General features: G+C 46.4%; 1 protein-coding gene across 1 annotated transcript; it reads left to right on the forward strand.

Moving 5' to 3' along the window:
- Nucleotides 1–11,824: 11,824 nt before the first annotated feature.
- SMIM36 (small integral membrane protein 36) lies at nucleotides 11,825–12,109 on the forward strand. Its single transcript, XM_056506291.1, has one exon. It carries the CDS (start codon nucleotides 11,825–11,827, stop codon nucleotides 12,107–12,109), a length of 285 nt encoding a protein of 94 aa, XP_056362266.1.
- Nucleotides 12,110–17,273: the final 5,164 nt, after the last annotated feature.

Raw genomic sequence — 17,273 nt, forward strand, 5'->3', positions numbered from 1 at the left:
AAACGAGGCTGAGAGGCAGGAACAGAGTGCCCAAGGGGACATGGCAGAGCCAAATCCCCACTGCAGGCTTTCTGCCTCTTTTCTTTTTTTTTCTTTTTTTTTTTTTTTTTTTTTTTTTTTTTTTTTTTTTTTTTTTTTGTCTCAGGGCCACAGTTTGGAGGGGCTGGAAGGGAAGGCTGTGATTTCATCCCTGTGAGTGGCAGGGGAGCAGCACTGATTCCTTCACCTCCCACACAGGAGGGAAAGCACAATCTGATCCTGCTGGCTGCTTTCCCTGTTCTCTCCTGGGCACACTCCTGCTGAGCACAGCCCTCTGTGCAGCCTGTGGCCGTGGCTGGGAGCAGCTCAAACAAAAGGGCTGGTGTCAGAGGGTTTTATTTCAGCTTTCTGAGAGCCTCCCAAACACAGAGCTGCAGTGTCTGAGAGGGAGCAGGAATGGAACATCTGGGAAAGGTTAGGGTCAAACATATAAATGGGGGGAGCAAGCACATTTCATTAAAATACCCAATCTGTGACGTCAATTAAACTGATCAAGCCCTTCTGCCTTGCAGTTAGGGAACCATTAACTTCATCCAGGGGAGAGTGTTTATATGGAAAATATGAGGCCAGGAAGTCTCTCCTGATTGTGATATTGAGGCTATCAAAGGAGCTCGCTCTCCCTTTTTTATTTTTAATCTCTGCATGTTGCTTTTCCACCCTGCTAGAGTAAGAGCAGCCTCTTGCCTGGCCCCTGTGGGTGACATTCACCATCTCCTGGGCAGCCAAGCTGCTGTGGCTGCCTTCTGCTTCTCCTGGGCTCAGATGTCACAGGAGCCTGTGCAGCCACTCTCCCTGTCCCCTTCTGCATGGAGCTGTGTGAGGCAGCTTCCACCACACGTGCACAGCTTGGCCACTGCCCAAAGTACACTTGCAAGTATTAAGATTAGGTTTAGGAGTGTAATAAAAAAATAGCTTCCATGGGAACAAAATTTCTGTTCCTGTAGCTGTTTAAAATGCAGGATACTCTGTCTGCATGGGTATAAAATGTCAGGGATTGATGTATGACACCCCAATGTGCTCACAGGACACTTGGAGTTGTGGGGTTTACGTGTATAAAATGAAAGAGTTCACATTTTCCTCCAGTAATTCTGGTTCATTCAAAGCCTGCTCAGTTCCTGCCAGGCAAGTAGAAATCTTGATCTCTGTGCTCCAGGAGCAAAAAGAATCTGCTTTTGAATTACCTGATGACAGTGTCTGGTTCTTGGAAATCTTACCAAGGGTAGAAGTGGCAGCATTTATTTGCTATGTGCCCAGGGAAAGCTGCCCCTCTCCTTGCCCTGCAGTGCTGTGGATTGGGCTGTCCTGGTGCCCTGCACTCAGGGATTTCACCCCCACAGGGTCTGTGCTCAATCACCCACCCTGTTCATGGCTGTGCTGCATCCATCCATCTGAGTTTTTGATCTTCTTCTAGCCAGTCCCTTATATCCTCCTTGGGTTATCTGTTGGCTGCCTATCAGGAAGGAGATTTTATCCCCTGTCTTAAATCCTGGGTATGTATTTCTGTTGCTGAAGTCTTTTCACAGAATCACAGAATTAACTAGGTTGGAAAAGACCTTCAAGATCATCTAGTCCAACCTCAGACCTAAAATATTCACATTTCCTGAAATTCTCTTTCCTTACAGAGATAGTAGAATCTCACCCATCTCACACTCCTTGGCAGTGCTAGTCATGGGTCAAGTTAGCCCTGGATTTCTTGCAGAAAATCCTCCAAATCAAACTCTTCCTCATTGCAGAAGGGGTCTCCCTGCAAGTGGGTTTCTTTCTTCTTTCTTATTTTCAAACTTGAAAGAGCTTTTGTTTAACTTCTGACCAAGCCCTTTGCTTTCTGTGACCTGATCTCAGGCAAACCAGCTGGGAAAACAAAAGAGCTGTAAAAGCTGCAAAACAGCTAAAGTATGGACAAAACCATGAGAAAAAAATGGATTTCTTCCCATGGAGCTGGGTGGTCCACATGGAACCTGGGGATTGCACTGAGTCTTGTGAAACTTAACACACCTCTGAGCACAAGAATCTCTGCAGGATCAGGCACCTCATTTACCTCCTGTTACACCCCCAGAGTTTTTAAAGCCATGTGGTGCTGCTTTAAAACTCTGTGAAGCTGAAGGGCAAGTACTGGAGAATGGGTACCAATATCTACCTGAACATGAGAACTGGTGTCTTCTTAGGAAATTTCAGCACTGGCTCTGAAAAACCCACTTTGGTGTGAATCCAGCCCAAAAGGATGGCTTTGTTCTGTCAGTCCCTGGTGGCAGTAGCTGAATATTGCCATGGAAGACTCAGGGATGTGACACCCTTTAAATCTTGCACTGCCAGGCACACCCATGCAGGTGAGGAGCTGGCTGTGTCTGCTGTGGGGTTCCTGGCACACACCTTTGTGGTCCAGGGCAGGGAGTCAGGACTGGTGTTAGACCTGGGATAACACAAGTGGGTCACTTTGGACCTCTGTGTGTCCCCCCTGAAACATCAGCAGGGGCAGATGGGCAGCTCCTTTCTCCTCACTGCAGCTTGAACATCCATTTGGCAGGACAAGGCACAAACCTCATTTTTAAAAACAAACAAGTTCTTGAGGTTGTGATCCAGGATGGGTCAGCCAATGTGCTGTGTTTAAAAAGCATTATGGTATTCAAAATGAAATAATTTTTCTCCTTATAATCATGGCAGTCAACAGAAGTGCTTCCAGACCAGAGCCAACTGTTTGTAATTGGATATTTAATTTGTTTTGTGTAGTTTAGCACTGAGTCTCCATGTTGTCTGAGCAAGAAGAACCAAAATAAATTTTAAAATCTTTCAAAGTCAAAAGGATTTGCCAAGCCTGAGAATATTATTTTGTGCTCTAATTAGCTGATTTGTCAGAATGAGAATGAAAACAACTCTTGGCTGCACTCAGCCTGTTGAGGTGCTGACCAGAGCAGGACAGTGCTGATGGTGGGGCTCACACTGGGACTGTCACACTGCCCAGCTGGAGCCCTGCTGGACCTGAAGTGTGGGCAGGGGACAGCAGGTTGCCATGGCCCAGTCTCATATGACACAAAGCTTTTGTTTTTTGTGTGGGCTGCTGGAAAATGTCATTGACTCACTGCCAGAGATGGGGCATTGCTGGCAGCCTGACCAGAACACCTCTGTCCCCAGGGATTATTGATCATTTGAGATAGCTGTGACAGGAACTGCTGAACACTAGACAGGTTTGTTATATTAAACTGAAAATAGATGTCCTTGTACAGTGAAGAGCTCAGTCTGAGGACATAAATTGTTGTATCACCCTCTTTTTTCACAGAATGACACAAAGGTGGATTAAATCTTAAACTTTTAAAATTTCCTCTTTGGCCACTTTTACTGCATGAAGGTTGCTCAGCAACTTCTAAGAGTGTTGGAACTGTTCTCAGAATATCATGTATTTGTGTCAATTTTGTTTCTGATTTGTCTCCAATGGATTACCCAAGGTACAGTTAAGTGCTTACCAGATAGGTAATTACTTACCTGGAATTATGGAGTAGTTTTATTCCCATGTGTCTCAGGTTGGCCATCTGCTTGCAGATTGGCAAACCAGGTCCTGAGCACTCACATGGAGACAGAAAACTTGTGATTTTCCAGCAAAATGTAAAACTCTAAGCAGTGCCTGCTTTCAGAACAGAGCTGTATTTTGGCAAGAGTTCACACAGGTCTGTGGAGCATCTCAGGGGTTTTGGCCAGCAGGGCTCAGCTCAGTTCACCTTGTGCTTGTGAACATTTTCCTGGGCACCTTCACACTATCCTGCCCTCTCCTTCAGCTTGGGGATTTTTAGATACACTGCACTGAAATTTCACTCAGAGAGGCTGAAATACACAGAATGCTTTGACAAGAACAGAGAGAAACCAGAATGCTGAGACAAGTAATAACAAGATGTCCAATGAATGACATCAAAACCTGACTGAAGCTAAGCCTACAGTGATACACAGAGAGCCAGCAGACAGATGGAAACCACAGAGGAAGCCAAGAGGCAACAGTGAAGAGATGATAAGACAGTGGCCAGGAAAAAACAATGCAAAAATTATTTGGATTAAATTTGCAGCAGTAAACCATGTCTGGTGCCAGGAAAGAAACCTGAGGAACAGGGCAGGACTGACTGCAGGGCAGCTGCTGGGTCTGGACAAGAGGGAGAGCCCAGGTGTCAGGAGGAGGAGATCAGAGTGTCTCAACAGCAGGGGGACATGGTTCCCTCCTCATCAGAGAGGAAAATCTCCCAGGAAAGCCCCTTGCTGCAGACTGGGGTCTGGAGGGAACACAAGTAACCCATGGGTGTGGAAGAAGCAGAGACAAAACAAAACACGCTGGTGGTAAACAGAGTGGAAGTGGGTGAGGCATGGGACAGGATTCAGCTCAGAGTGACATCAGTTATTTAGGACTCTTTGTATCCCCATATCTTGCATCTCCAAAGGAAGGCTTTGTCCTCAGGGTCAGGGCTCCTGTGGCAGGGACCACAGCTCTGGGATGGAGCTGCAGCCACGGTGACCAGGGAAAACAGAGGTGACAGTGAGGATATGTTTGAGCATGGTGGGGATGGAGCAGTTCAACAAGTCCATCTGTACTCAACACTTTGGGATGTGCCCAACCACTTGTTGCCTTGACTGAGGGCTAGGCTTAAGCTTTTTCTGTTTTTCTGAATCAAGCCAATGCTGTAAAAACTTTGTGAACTTGAAATCAGGGAGAGCAAAGCCAGCCTTGCTCTATTTTTCATATTTGTTCCCAGAGGCTTGTTGGCAAAATTGTGCTCTGTACTGTTACAAAAGAACTCTGGGACAGAATTATTTCAATAGAGAGCTGTAAGTGATAAAAATCTGTTTATACCACAACATCTCCAGCCAAATGATTGACGTATATATTTCTGTCCTTCCATTGATGTAACTTTTCAATTTCCTGTTGGTGTCTAAGCTTGATTTATTTTTCCATTTATTTGGGTTTTACAAAGAGCACTGAAGAGCTTGGCACTTGGGGCTCTTTTATTTTTTTTCAGTTCAACCCTCTTAGTCCTCGATCACTTCATTGTTTCTGCAAACAATGAAAAAGAGAGATGGAAAGAACAGCTGTGAACAGCTGGTTTGCTCACCAGGTGTCTGACTGGTATTCAAGTATTCTCTTTTGAGGGAGGTATTCCCTGAAAACAAAACAAAACAAAAAATTAATTCAGAGTTCACTTTATTTGCTGCCTTCACGCATCATGTGACACAGATTTGCAGACCTGAAAGAAGCCTGAAAAAGCAAAACAAACAAGAGAAGCTGCTCCAGGAAACCTTGGGATTTTTTCTTTTTGGTTGCACCCCAGCTGAATCAAGAAAAGAGCTCTGTAGGGCCTCTTCAGGCAGATCCTTCCAAGTTCATTTTAGAGATTCCTTTCTCATCATCTAACTCCCCTCTGCCTCCCTCACCCAACTTCTTACTCAAAGCAGCAGCCAGGAGCCTCAGAAACCTCTGGTTTTGAGGAAATGACTCCTATGATTGATGCTGCCAGCAAACCTCACCAGGGCAAAGACCCTCTACCCATTCCCAGCTCACAGAAGTCCCCTGGCTCCTGGAAAAGCAGCTGCATGTTGCCAGCCATCCCAAAGGTGCACAGTCTTGAATGCAACTCAAGAAAAAGCAGACAGAATTCAGGAGCAAAACTGATTTATTGCCCACAGGTTGGTAACACGGTCACAGCAGCACCCCAACATTCCCAGGACAGTGATGTACTCCTGACATCCTGCCCCACAGAGGCTTACTGGGGCAAACAGAGACAGGCAAACACACCTATGCCACCCTGGGAGAGGACACAGATTTAGTGGCAAACAGAACCAGAACTGTTCAGCAGCTCTGGCTGCAATGGCAAACCCTGGTGAGCAGCACTGCCCAAAGCTGGAGCCTTCAGCTCCCCTCCTGCCCCTGGGTACAGCAGCTTCTCCTGGATGTCTGTACCCCCTCACTTTTCTGGGAGGGTGCCAGTGCCTATTTTCCTGCTCCAAGCCACAGCTGTGTCACCAAACCCAGCACATCCAGATCTGGGCACACCAAGTGCTCTTGCTGCCACTCCAGCTGAGCCAGACCTGAAAAATCCTCATTTACTGGGAATGAGGAGAGAAAGATATAACCCTTGATCTTCATAAACAATAAAACAAGAAGCTGTAGCTCTCACTTTGTGATTTTTCAGATTAAATGCTTTACTACCTTCAATAATGATTTGATTTCTGGCAGTCACAATTACTTCACAGCTAACCACACACACCAGAGCAGAGCACTGTGTGCACCTAAACCCTTCCCAACTCAGCAAAGCACCTCAGCATGCACTTCAGGGCCAGGGAAAGAAAGAAAGTGTATCCTTAAAGTTATTTGTGCAGCAACAAGTCATGGTGATGGAAAGGATAGGATAGTTTATAGAGAGTAATTTTGAGTTTTCTATCAAACTCTGATGGGGTAAGCAAAAGGAGTTTCATTGAATTTGGTGCAAGCATGTCTACATCACTAATTTTATATCTGCATCATCTTGATAAGCTCTTGAGTTATGGACAGAAAACAAATCAGGTGAGCAGCCTGATTTGCAAAATTAAAGTTAAAACCAGTTTGAGTCAGCTTTACCCATTCCAAGACATCTGTATTCAATATCAAGCATTTCATGGTTTTTCCCCCTGATTTTAAGTGATTTCACCATTAATAATGAGAAGGAATTCACATTTGCATGGACAAGGGCAAGCAGACTGACTAAATATCTCACAGAACATCAAAACAGATTTGCCACAGTATGAGGTAATTGAGCTTTCATTGGAAAGTTACTTAGAGATGAAAAATAAGGATATTTCCTTCTTCCAGGTATTAATCTTCTATTACTTTTCATCCTACTGAGCAGCACTGACTAAAGTGCACCCATGGTCTGTTGATATCAGCCCAGTTATGTTGATAAAGTTGTTAGGATTTATCTGATGTGAAGATTCAGATCACTGTTCTAAAATCAAGTAATGAATTTTCTTTCACATCAAATCTGTCTTTCTGGTTAACAAAAAAAAAATCAGTAAAATGTTAAGGTGTTTTAAATGAACATTCATTGTAATTTCAGTTACATCCTACTGGAGATTTTGGAAAGGATTCCTGTCTGACTGTCACACCTCTAACCCATCTATTCCTCTGTCATGCAGCATCCTGGACTCTTGCACACCCTCTAAATTAAAATTGATTTGTTTTTTGCCTGCAAAATCCCTATCCAAAGCACAAATGTCACAGCACAAAATCAGCTTCTTTAGGGTTTTGCCCCTTGTAGCATCAAATAGAGCCAGTTCTGGTGCCCACAGAGCCCTCCAGAAGGAAGCTGGGATAGAAGCAAACACCAGCACCCCATTTCTGCTGGAACAACCTCAGCTGGGCAGGGGTTTGAGGGGCACATCTCACCTGGAGCCTGAGACAAAGAAAAAGCAACCAGGGAAATATCTGATCAGCATCTGCCACCTCATGGCAACTGCTTTAATTTTCTTGAGGACCAGATCCTCCCCAGCTGAGACTTTTCTAGTAAGCTGATTTGCAATAAAGGAAATTGGGTATAAGTTGGTTTGTTTGCCTGCTGGGTACCTGGGGCTGTAACTGGGAAGTGTTTTCATGGATGTAGCAGTGGTGTCTGAGCTTTTGGGGAGAGGAGCAGAGACCTGTACACAAGGTTTGTGAGTTTAATCTGGTAAGACCTTAGTCTTTGTTTTGGGCTTCTTTTATTCAGGATGTGCTCAGCCTCAGGTGCCAGAGGTGCCTCTCTCACCTCTGTAGGACTATTCAGTCTCAGTCAGACACTTCCCTGACTGGTGTGTGGAGTGTTGGGGTCTCAGGGGAGCACTGAGTACAAATAACTAATCACACCCATTCTGCATCCTGCCATCTACTTTCTATTTTATGTTTTTGTTTTCCTTCTTGAATCTCTATACCTTTCTCAAAAACAGCATTTTCTGGTGCTGTAGAGATGAAATACAGAACAAATTCCCCTGTAAAGCAGGACAGAGTTTAACCACTGTGACAAGGCTTAGAGTGAGCACTGTGTGAGCAGCGAGCTCCTGCTCCCGTTCAGGTGCTGCAGAGGGTGGGACATGGAGCAGAGCAGGTTCCAAAGCAGAGATTCCTCTGGTGCTGGGTGTCTCCTGTTCCCGTTCTGGCACAGCAGGTTCCAAAGCAGAGATTTCTCTGGTGCTGGGTGTCTCCTGTTCATGTTCAGGTTCTGGCAGAGGGTGGCACAGCAGGCTCCAAAGCAGAGGTTCCTCTGGTGCTGGGTGTCTCCTGTTCCCGTTCAGGTGCTGCAGAGGGTGGGACATGGAGCAGAGCAGGTTCCAAAGCAGAGGTTCCTCTGGTGCTGGGTGTCTCCTGTTCATGTTCAGGTTCTGCAGAGGGTGGCACAGCAGGTTCCAAAGCAGAGGTTCCTCTGGTGCTGGGTGTCTCCTGTTCATGTTCAGGTTCTGGCAGAGGGTGGCACAGCAGGTTCCAAAGCAGAGGTTCCTCTGGTGCTGGGTGTCTCCTGTTCCCGTTCTGGCACAGGAGGCTCCAAAGCAGAGGTTTCTCTGGTGCTGGGTGTCTCCTGTTCCCGTTCTGGCACAGGAGGCTCCAAAGCAGAGGTTCCTCTGGTGCTGGGTGTCTCCTGTTCATGTTCAGGTGCTGCAGAGGGTGGCACAGCAGGTTCCAAAGCAGAGATTTCTCTGGTGCTGGGTGTCTCCTGCTCCCGTTCAGGTGCTGCAGAGGGTGGCACAGCAGGTTCCAAAGCAGAGATTTCTCTGGTGCTGGGTGTCTCCTGCTCCCGTTCAGGTTCTGGCAGAGGGTGGCACACTGGGCACAGCAGGTTCCAAAGCAGAGGTTCCTCTGCTGCTGGGTGTCTCCTGTTCATGTTCAGGTTCTGGCAGAGGGTGGCACAGCAGGCTCCAAAGCAGGGCTGTCCCTCCTGTCGCTGTTTCTCGCGCAGGGCTCGGTCCCAGCCGCGGTGTCCCGGTGCCACCTGCCGGGCTCGCCCCGGGATGCTCGGCAGGGAAAGCAGCAACAGCTCCGACGTGTGGCCGGGACCAGACCCGGGGAGCTCCGAGACAGCTCAAAAACCCCAGCTGGAGGAGAACTGCAGGGACAAACAGCAAACCCAGACGGGAAATAGCGCTGTCTCCTGTACATTTTGGGTTCTGCGGGTCCGGGTCTCCGGTGTGCCGGTTCTGCCTGTGCCTCACCTCCCGCTGTTTGTGTGGTGCTGTGAATTCCAGCTCCTTTTCACCCAACTTCTCAGATCTATTGTGTTATTCCTGCTAGGGAAATACACAGCAATTCTTCTCTCCAGGAGACCGTGTCTGCAGCAGCACAGGAGGTGCTGTGGCAGTGTAGAACCAGAATTTACATTTTGAAAAGCCCCTCTAAAAGCTGGCATGGTGCCTATCTAAACTAAACACTTAATGGCGTGTATCTCCCTGCTGCAATGTTAGACAGTAATCTGAAACAAAGCTATTGATGTGGAGGACCTTGGAGGAGACAATTCAGGTCTGGAAATCCCATAAACTTTTTTTTTTTTTTTTTTTTTTTTTTTTGTTTGTTTGTTTTGTATTGTTGTTGTTGTTGTTAACACAGTGCTAAGTTTCAGAACCCAGGCTGCCATTTGACAAACAGTTTAACAGACTTTATGTAAAGCCCCATCTCTGTCTCAGCATGGAAACTATATAATATTTATTACTCTGGTATTGATCTTTTGTAGCAGAGCATGATTGAAATTTAAGGCCATGAACCCTATTGCTCTTGAAATGTGCTGGTGCTTCTGAGAATTTTGGAGGGATTTCCAAAGGATTTTTCCCAGGGAACACTGAAACCAAATCCCAGCTCCCATCACCATTGCTTTGGATGGGAAGTACATAATAAATAACCTGCCTTGAAAAAAAATCCCAGCCTCATCTAAACCACACCTGACACAAATTCTGTGCTTCAGCCACAGCATGTGGTGTGGGAGAAACAGGACTTTTGGACAGTAAATTTATATGATTATGCAGAAGCTGATTTATTGTTTGCTTTTTAGCTTTAATTATAAATTTTAGGACTATTGTTTATGTGATTATGCATTTTTTGACTGGTGTTTTTATGCTGTTCACATGCCTTGCACGAGCTCTTTAGGTACAATGATTGGTGGTTGTCTAGAACTTCACTTCTCACGTTTATCTTGGGTCTTTTAATCTCAGTATTTTGTTTTTTTGTCGATTTAGCACAATTTATGTTTTAGTGGCCTTGAAGGGTTTTAACAAGTTGTAGAAAAACACTTTAAAATATCTTATTTTGTGCACTTGTTATAAGCATCGATCTAAACTAAGAAATACACAGAAAAACAGCTAAGGATGTGAAAAAACAGCAAAATATGCAGAAAAACAACTAGGCAGCAAAATATGGAGAAAAATGGCTAAATATGGTTTGGCTGGTGCATACAATACAGAGCATGGCCTGTTTGGTTCAGACATGGCACTGTGACCCAAACTTTAGTGCTCCTACAGTGTGGTGTGTGGCAGGCACAGAAGAGCAGGGACACAGCACTGTGCAATAGACCTGCCAGTGGCAGTGCCAGCCTCAGGATTACTCCTGATGCAAACTTCTGCCCAGCTCAAGGCTGAGGGCAGATGGTGGGTGGGGGATGCAGCTGATGCTGACCTCAGAAGGAGTGGCAGGATGGCCCCATGACATATTTCTTACAGCGCAGACGCCAGATCAGGTTCCTGCTGACAGGTAAAGCCCTTTTCCACAGCTCTGGCAGTGCTCAGAGCCAGGACAGCCTAATCTCCTCCTAAAAGCCTCCTGTGCTGTAACCAAACCCTTGGAGTTTTGCATGGAGAGGTGGGTGTAGGGTCTGTGGTGCTCCTTGGCACCATCCCCTGCTCTGTGTCTGCCTCCCTGCTGCCCTGGACATCTGTCCCCCAGTAAGGGTCCCTCTCCAAGCACAGTGTGGGTGACACAGCTCTGTGTGTCCCCACCCCTCCTCAGCTTCAGAGACATAAATCTGGAATGTGCAAAAGGGTTTGTGCCTGGGAGCCTGGCCCTGCTGCCAGGCACTCACAAACTTCACCCTCTTTTCAGCAGAGAAAAAGAAATCAGCAGCAGGAAAATCACAGGGGAAAGAAATCAGCAGCGCCCTGGCTACAGAAATTCTGCAGTTTTGTTGTACATTTTCACATGTGGGAGATCCAAATGAGACAGAGCAGCTTCTGGAAGCAGGGTCCTAGAGAGGACAGTGTGTGACAGCAGTGTGATGAGTCCTTGTAATACTGACAGCAATCTGGGCAATAAACAGCTTTAATTCACTTTAAAGCACTTTTGTAGCACTAGCCCAGGGCAGAAAGGTCTTAGTTAAAATCAGGATCAGGCTTGTGAGATTTTTGAGAAAAGTTACCTTGCAAATGACTTTCTAATTATTTCTGTATTCATTTACTAATTACACAGCTCAGGTTTTTTCAGCCCACCTGAGGAAGGGAGGCTCTGCAAAATGCCCTTGGAGAAAACCCAGTTTGGTACCTGCCCACCAAGGAAAAAGGTGGTCCCTGGGCAAGGGGGTTGTTTTCCTGCCAATATAGCAATCAAATTTAGCTTCTGCCACTGTAGGCAACGTGGCATTAAAAGAAGGAGCTTAAGTTATTAAACTGAGCTGCTTTAATCGTCCGGTTCAGGGAAATCCATTGCTACAGGAGACCTGAGGATTAGTGTATTTTTACCTCAAAGCCAATACATCTATTCTGATCAGTTAGCACTTGCTCATTCGTGCATATGAAACTTCATTCTCCGGGTTTGCCCTCACTAGTATGGGACCAAATGGAGTTTTATTTGGAGGTTGACCCCGTTACCTTGAATCTCATCATTCTGGTATCTAGCTATGTAATTCTGCTTCTGCTTTTCCTGATCTCCTGCGTGCTCTATGACTGCAGAGGGAAGGATCCCAGCAAGGAGTATGCCCCCGAGGTCCCTGCAGACAGCCAGCCCCCCATCCGGCTGGTGGTGATGCAGCAGGGCTCCCCCGGCACCCGCTGGGCCAAGGGGCTCGTCTCTGCCTACGAGAACCCTGCCGACCTGCCTGGCAAAAGGACTACAGTGGTGTGAGGGACCCTGCCTGAGCTCAGCTCCTGCCTCTCTGCTATGTTTACTCCCCGTGTGCAGCAGGATAATGTGATCCCCAGGTATGTTTGTTCGCTGGTTTATTTGATGTGGTGCCGTTGCTCAGGGGATGGTTTGATGCTGAGCTGTGCTCTGCATGGATATGAGCTCACAGTTCTGCCTGCCAGCCATAAAGGGACTCATTTTCATTTCTGCAGCAGTGACACTGTTATCCTCTCAGGCACTGATGAGGGACCTTGGTTTCATCTCCAGTTGTGTCCTGTGCAGTTATTTTGGCAGGGTCAGTGTTGTTCAGAGCATCCCACCCCAATGGGCTGAGCTGTGCTGCCCCACAGCCTTGGCACATCTTCCTCAGTCCTGCAGACGACCTTGGGAGGCTGTTCTCACCTCCCCAGGGAGAGCAGAAACACAAATGATTTTCAGAGGATAGAGATAGTGCCTTTCCTATAGAAGCCAGCTGCTGCTCCCATCAGAATTCAATACTTTCCATGTTGGCTGGAGCTCCCCTGAGGACAGTGCCAAGCCTGTCTTGGCACTTATTTTCTGTGGGTAGAGCACAAGCTCTGCTCTTGTGGGGCAGAGCACTCCTTGCCCTGCACAGATCCCCTGACAGGATACAAGAAGCTGGGTACAATGCCTCCTGCCCAAGGGGAAGTGGGAACTGAGGTGAATTTACTGTAATGTGAAACGTGTGTCACCACTGTCCACTGGAACAGGAATTTCTGACCCCACGTCCTGGATTTCAGTGTCCATCTCCATGTGTCTGACCCTGAGCCTTCCTTCAGCTGTATCATGTTCCTGCTGTATCATGTTATTGCATCTCCAGTAAATATAATGCTGTCTGCATCAGGTCCTGCTATTCCCATAATTTCAGAGCTGTAAGCTCAAGGCCTTTTTGGTTAACAAGCTTCTTCTGCATCTTGCTGGTTTTTTCTCTCTCAGTGCTGCAAGGGATGTTTAACACTAGGTTATTGTGTCCCTCTAAATAGTGCTCATGTTCCTATATGTGATATTATTTAAGGGTAGATTTTAGCTGGCTATTAAAGGGAAATTAGCACTATTGTAGGTGCCTGTCCCACAGGCTGTTTTACATCATGTTAATGTGAAGTTCCTATAGAGTCCTACAGGAAGCTTTAGTAAAACACAGTGAGATTTATTACCTGTGTCAGCTGTCATGGATGAGTCACTGGATGCAGTGGTCCTAATGCCTTCAGGACAGGCATTTTAAATACTTCCAGAAATAAACTGCAGTGAATTGGAGCCACAATTGAACAGAGCTGTTGGCTGGATTGCATAGTTTGCACTCCAGCTGGGTAGAAGCAGTCTGCCTGTGGTACCTTCCCAGACATGCTGGTTTCTGAATCCTGGCACTGGCAAAGAAATCTTGAGAGAATCTTTGTATTCAATTGTTAGTGGTTTTTCTTTTGGTTTCTGAATTCTTGTGGGTGAACCCAGGTTTTGTTTCCAAGCTGTCCTTTGCACCCTTGTATGCATATGCCTGGTTTGGGAAGGAAGCCTGAATTGGAAGGAAGGTTCCTGATGGGTGGGTGCTGGAGTAAAACCCTTGATGTGATGAAACTGGTGAATCAGATGTTGGTGCCATGATCCTCTTCCATGTGTCAGCTGAAATATTTAGCACTGTAAAAGTGCAATTAGTTGTAGCTGCTTTGGCAGAATGTGGCAGTGACTGAGCTGATCTTGTATTATGGCTGCTGTCACCCACACAGGGTGGGTTATGTCTCCCTGGGCTCTCCCATCTGCCCTCCCTTCAGCCTGTGATCTCTTTAAAGCTTTTTGTGTGTTCATGTATCATTTAGCATTCTAGGAGCCTTCTTGGTGATGAGGGATTCCTGGCATTTGAGAGCAGAAATAATAACCTTTGCTAACCAGACCTGGGGGAGGGACTATAAAGAGCTCAAAAATATCACAAAGAGAATGGCACAGCTCATGTGACACCAAATGCCACAGTGCCAGCAGAGAAGCTGTGGTTCTTTGCTGAAGGTCTTGCAAATAATGTAATGTCACTTTGCCATATCATTGTCACTGTGTTTGTTTCTGTAGGTAAAAGACTTGTGCTATTAAATACTTTCAGATATCTGAAATTCTCCAGATATGTAGTTATGTGTGCATTAACCACAGATCCCTGGCTCCTTGAAGCTCAATGGCAAAGCTGCTGATTTTGGCAGGGTAAGTTTTCTGGCTTGAGCTTTAGGAAGCTGTGCCTGGGGACACTGATGGCACAGGAGCAGTTTCCATTGTTCACTCACAAGGAAATTAGTCAGTTGTGATAGTTGGTGGACTCTGCTCCAAAGTGGGGAGGTAAAAGCAGCAAATGATACTTCCCTTCTGATAGCAGGAAGGTAAACACAGGATAAATCCCTTTCTGGAAAATGAGAAACACAAGTGCATCAGGACTTAGTCTTCCCAACAGGAATAAAGTGGCTTTCTTAGTTTTGTCTATACTAAACCAATATTGGAGTATTTTGTCTTAATATTGGAGACCAGGATTGGAGCATTCTTAGTGGGAGAGAGCCCTTGAGTGTGTACTGATAATTCCAAGTAATCAAGTCCCTGTGAGTGAAATTCCTGCTTTGGGGAGGTCTCTGTTGCCACGCTTTACTTAATGACTGTGTCAAGATTAAGGCAGGCAAATGGGTTTTTATCAGACCAAGCTTGCCAGAAATCAGCCTTGAAGCTGTGTTCCTTCAAGGGCTTGCAGCCCTCTGCCATGCCATTTGCATCACTGTGAGAGAACAGGGATGAACCCTCCCACTGCAGGGCTGTTGTTTGCATAAGTTGTTGTAAAATGTGAATCCTTGCTGGAATTGTGAATCCTTGCAAAACGTCCTGAACCAGGCTTTGCTGCTTTCTATCCCAAACTGAGCCATGCAGAGGAGCTCTGCAGAGACTGAGCCATCCCTTTGGGACACCTGCAGCATTTCCAAGCCCTGTCCCACGCCAGGAGGTGGCTGTGGGGATCCATGGATCCAGGGGAAGAGCCTGGTGCAGCTCTGTGCACATCCTCTGAATCTGACTCTTCCAGCCCTGCTCAGCTGAGGATGGGTTTGTGCCTTGCTTAATCCTGCCCGTGCCCATGGAGACGTGCTCTGCCCAGAGGATTAGGCAGGATTTTAAGGTCAGGATATCCAGCACAGAAATCCTGTCCTGCAGCAAGTGCCCTTTGCAAATGAGTGAGATGTGGGTAAAATTGCATTAATGTTGATTCATGAGCAATATGAGTTAGAGAACGTTGGATGGACTGGATTTAGGAAATATTCCCTGTTGGCTTATGAGGCATCGTTGGGCAGCTCCTGCCCCTCTGTGCTTTGCTCTATGTGTCTCTGGTTAGTTTGCCCTGCACTGAGATTTCTCTCTTCTCTCATTTATGCAGTGTGTAAGGGGGTTGTTACAAAACTGGCACACAGGGGCTGCACCTGAATTTCAGTCCGTGGTCTAACTCCGGTAGGATCCAAGGGAACAAAATAAATATTCTCCCACAAAATGCCTGGAGCAGATGGATCAGAGAAGCTGATGAACAAACCACATTAAATCTGAGCAAACTGTGGGCACAAACACCTGCTTTGGGTGAGCTGTGGTCACCATGGCACTCTGATATCTGCAGCTCTGTGATTTGAAGGGAACTCAGGGGTGCTGGCAGGATTTATTGCTGTTCTGCAGGAAGCAGGAATTCAGTCTGCACTGGCTAACTTACAGTTAGCATGCTTTTAAAGTCACAGATGACTGCTTCTGTAAAGCCTTTATTAATGGGTTTTACAGAAACAACAGGAAAAAAGATTTCTAGATTTCTCCAGTATTAACTCAAGTCAAACATGTCATTAAATTCACTGAATATTCATCTTTCATGTGAGGCTGTTCCACTGTAAACATACTGTCTAAGCCTTCAGATTTCTTTTTAAAATCCCTAATAAGCCACTACATATGAGTAGAGGATTAGTCCAGACAGACTAACCCATATTTGCCAGAGAGAATTCCTTCCCATGCAGTGATTGTTTTGAATTTGAAAGGGGGTTAATCTTGTCCAGTTTTTTTCATCAGCACATTGTTTCATCCTCTGATAGTGCTGAGTGTAGAAGCACAGTGACATGTCCAAGTCAAACCCCTTGGCTGTAAGAAGAACTTGAGAATAATTTTTACTGCCTAGAACTGCATCTCCTTGGGTTATCAATCATTCAGTTTGTGTGCTGTTGGTGCTTTGGTGGGAATGCCAGGAGGTAAGAATTGGTGTTGGGGGTTTAATTGGAAATACTGCTCTACAAACCATGAGCCAATGCTGCTTTGGGGAGCTGTACAGCCCCTTTGACATCTTTTAGAGGGTTCAAACCCACAAGCCCAAGTCTCTTGAGCCAGCTGTGAACCCTTTATGTGGCAAGCACTGACCTGGGTTGCTGGCCCTGCTGCAGCCCCAGTGACTTTGTGGCTGCCCCAAGGGCTTGACTGCCAGGGCAGGATCTGTTCTGACAGGTGGACTCTGAGGTTTGGGGCTGAATCCACGTGTCCTGCTGGGGTCCCTGGGGGCTGCAGGGTGAGAGGACAGCTGAGCCCCAGCAAGGATGTGTGTGTGAGGATGGCAGGATGGCTGTGCTGAGTCTGCTGGTGGCTGCTGTCCCTGGGGAACCAGCTGGGCTCCTGGGGCAGCTCTCAGGGCTCCCAGGTGAAGGTCTGGCTCTTCACTAGAGTGGTGCAAAGCTAAATTAATTGTTTATAAATAAATTGCTCTGACATCCACAGCAGAGAGCTATCTGACTTAACTAGAGAAAACCATAGCAGAATGATAAAAAATGGGAAAATCTGAGCAGCTGCCTTGTCAAGCTTCTGTTCTGCTCCTGCTTTAGCTTCCTTACTTCTTCCCATGTGCTGGTTTCCTTGGAGACACTGCTCCTTGCTTTCCCTAACACTGACACTGCTGACATTAATGTCTCAAAGAGGCATTTCCACCCTAATGTGACAAATCAGGGGCAGTTTTTGGAGGCAGATCCTTGTCACAAGGCATCCAAACATCCAATTCCAGAATGTGATGGTTCAGCTGGGGATGGGTCAGTCTCATCCCAGATCTGCAGCAGATGCTCTGTGTGGGCAATGAATCTGTGCCCTAGTTTCTCCATCTGTTAATGTCAGTAATAATTGTTAC

The sequence above is a fragment of the Oenanthe melanoleuca genome, chromosome 18 (genome assembly GCF_029582105.1).
Source record: "Oenanthe melanoleuca isolate GR-GAL-2019-014 chromosome 18, OMel1.0, whole genome shotgun sequence".
NCBI classification, from domain to species: Eukaryota; Metazoa; Chordata; class Aves; order Passeriformes; family Muscicapidae; genus Oenanthe; species Oenanthe melanoleuca.

Bases quoted from the DNA above. Each gene is read 5' to 3' on its own strand.
- SMIM36 (XM_056506291.1), top strand. From the start codon at position 11,825: ATGGAGTTTTATTTGGAGGTTGACCCCGTTACCTTGAATCTCATCATT.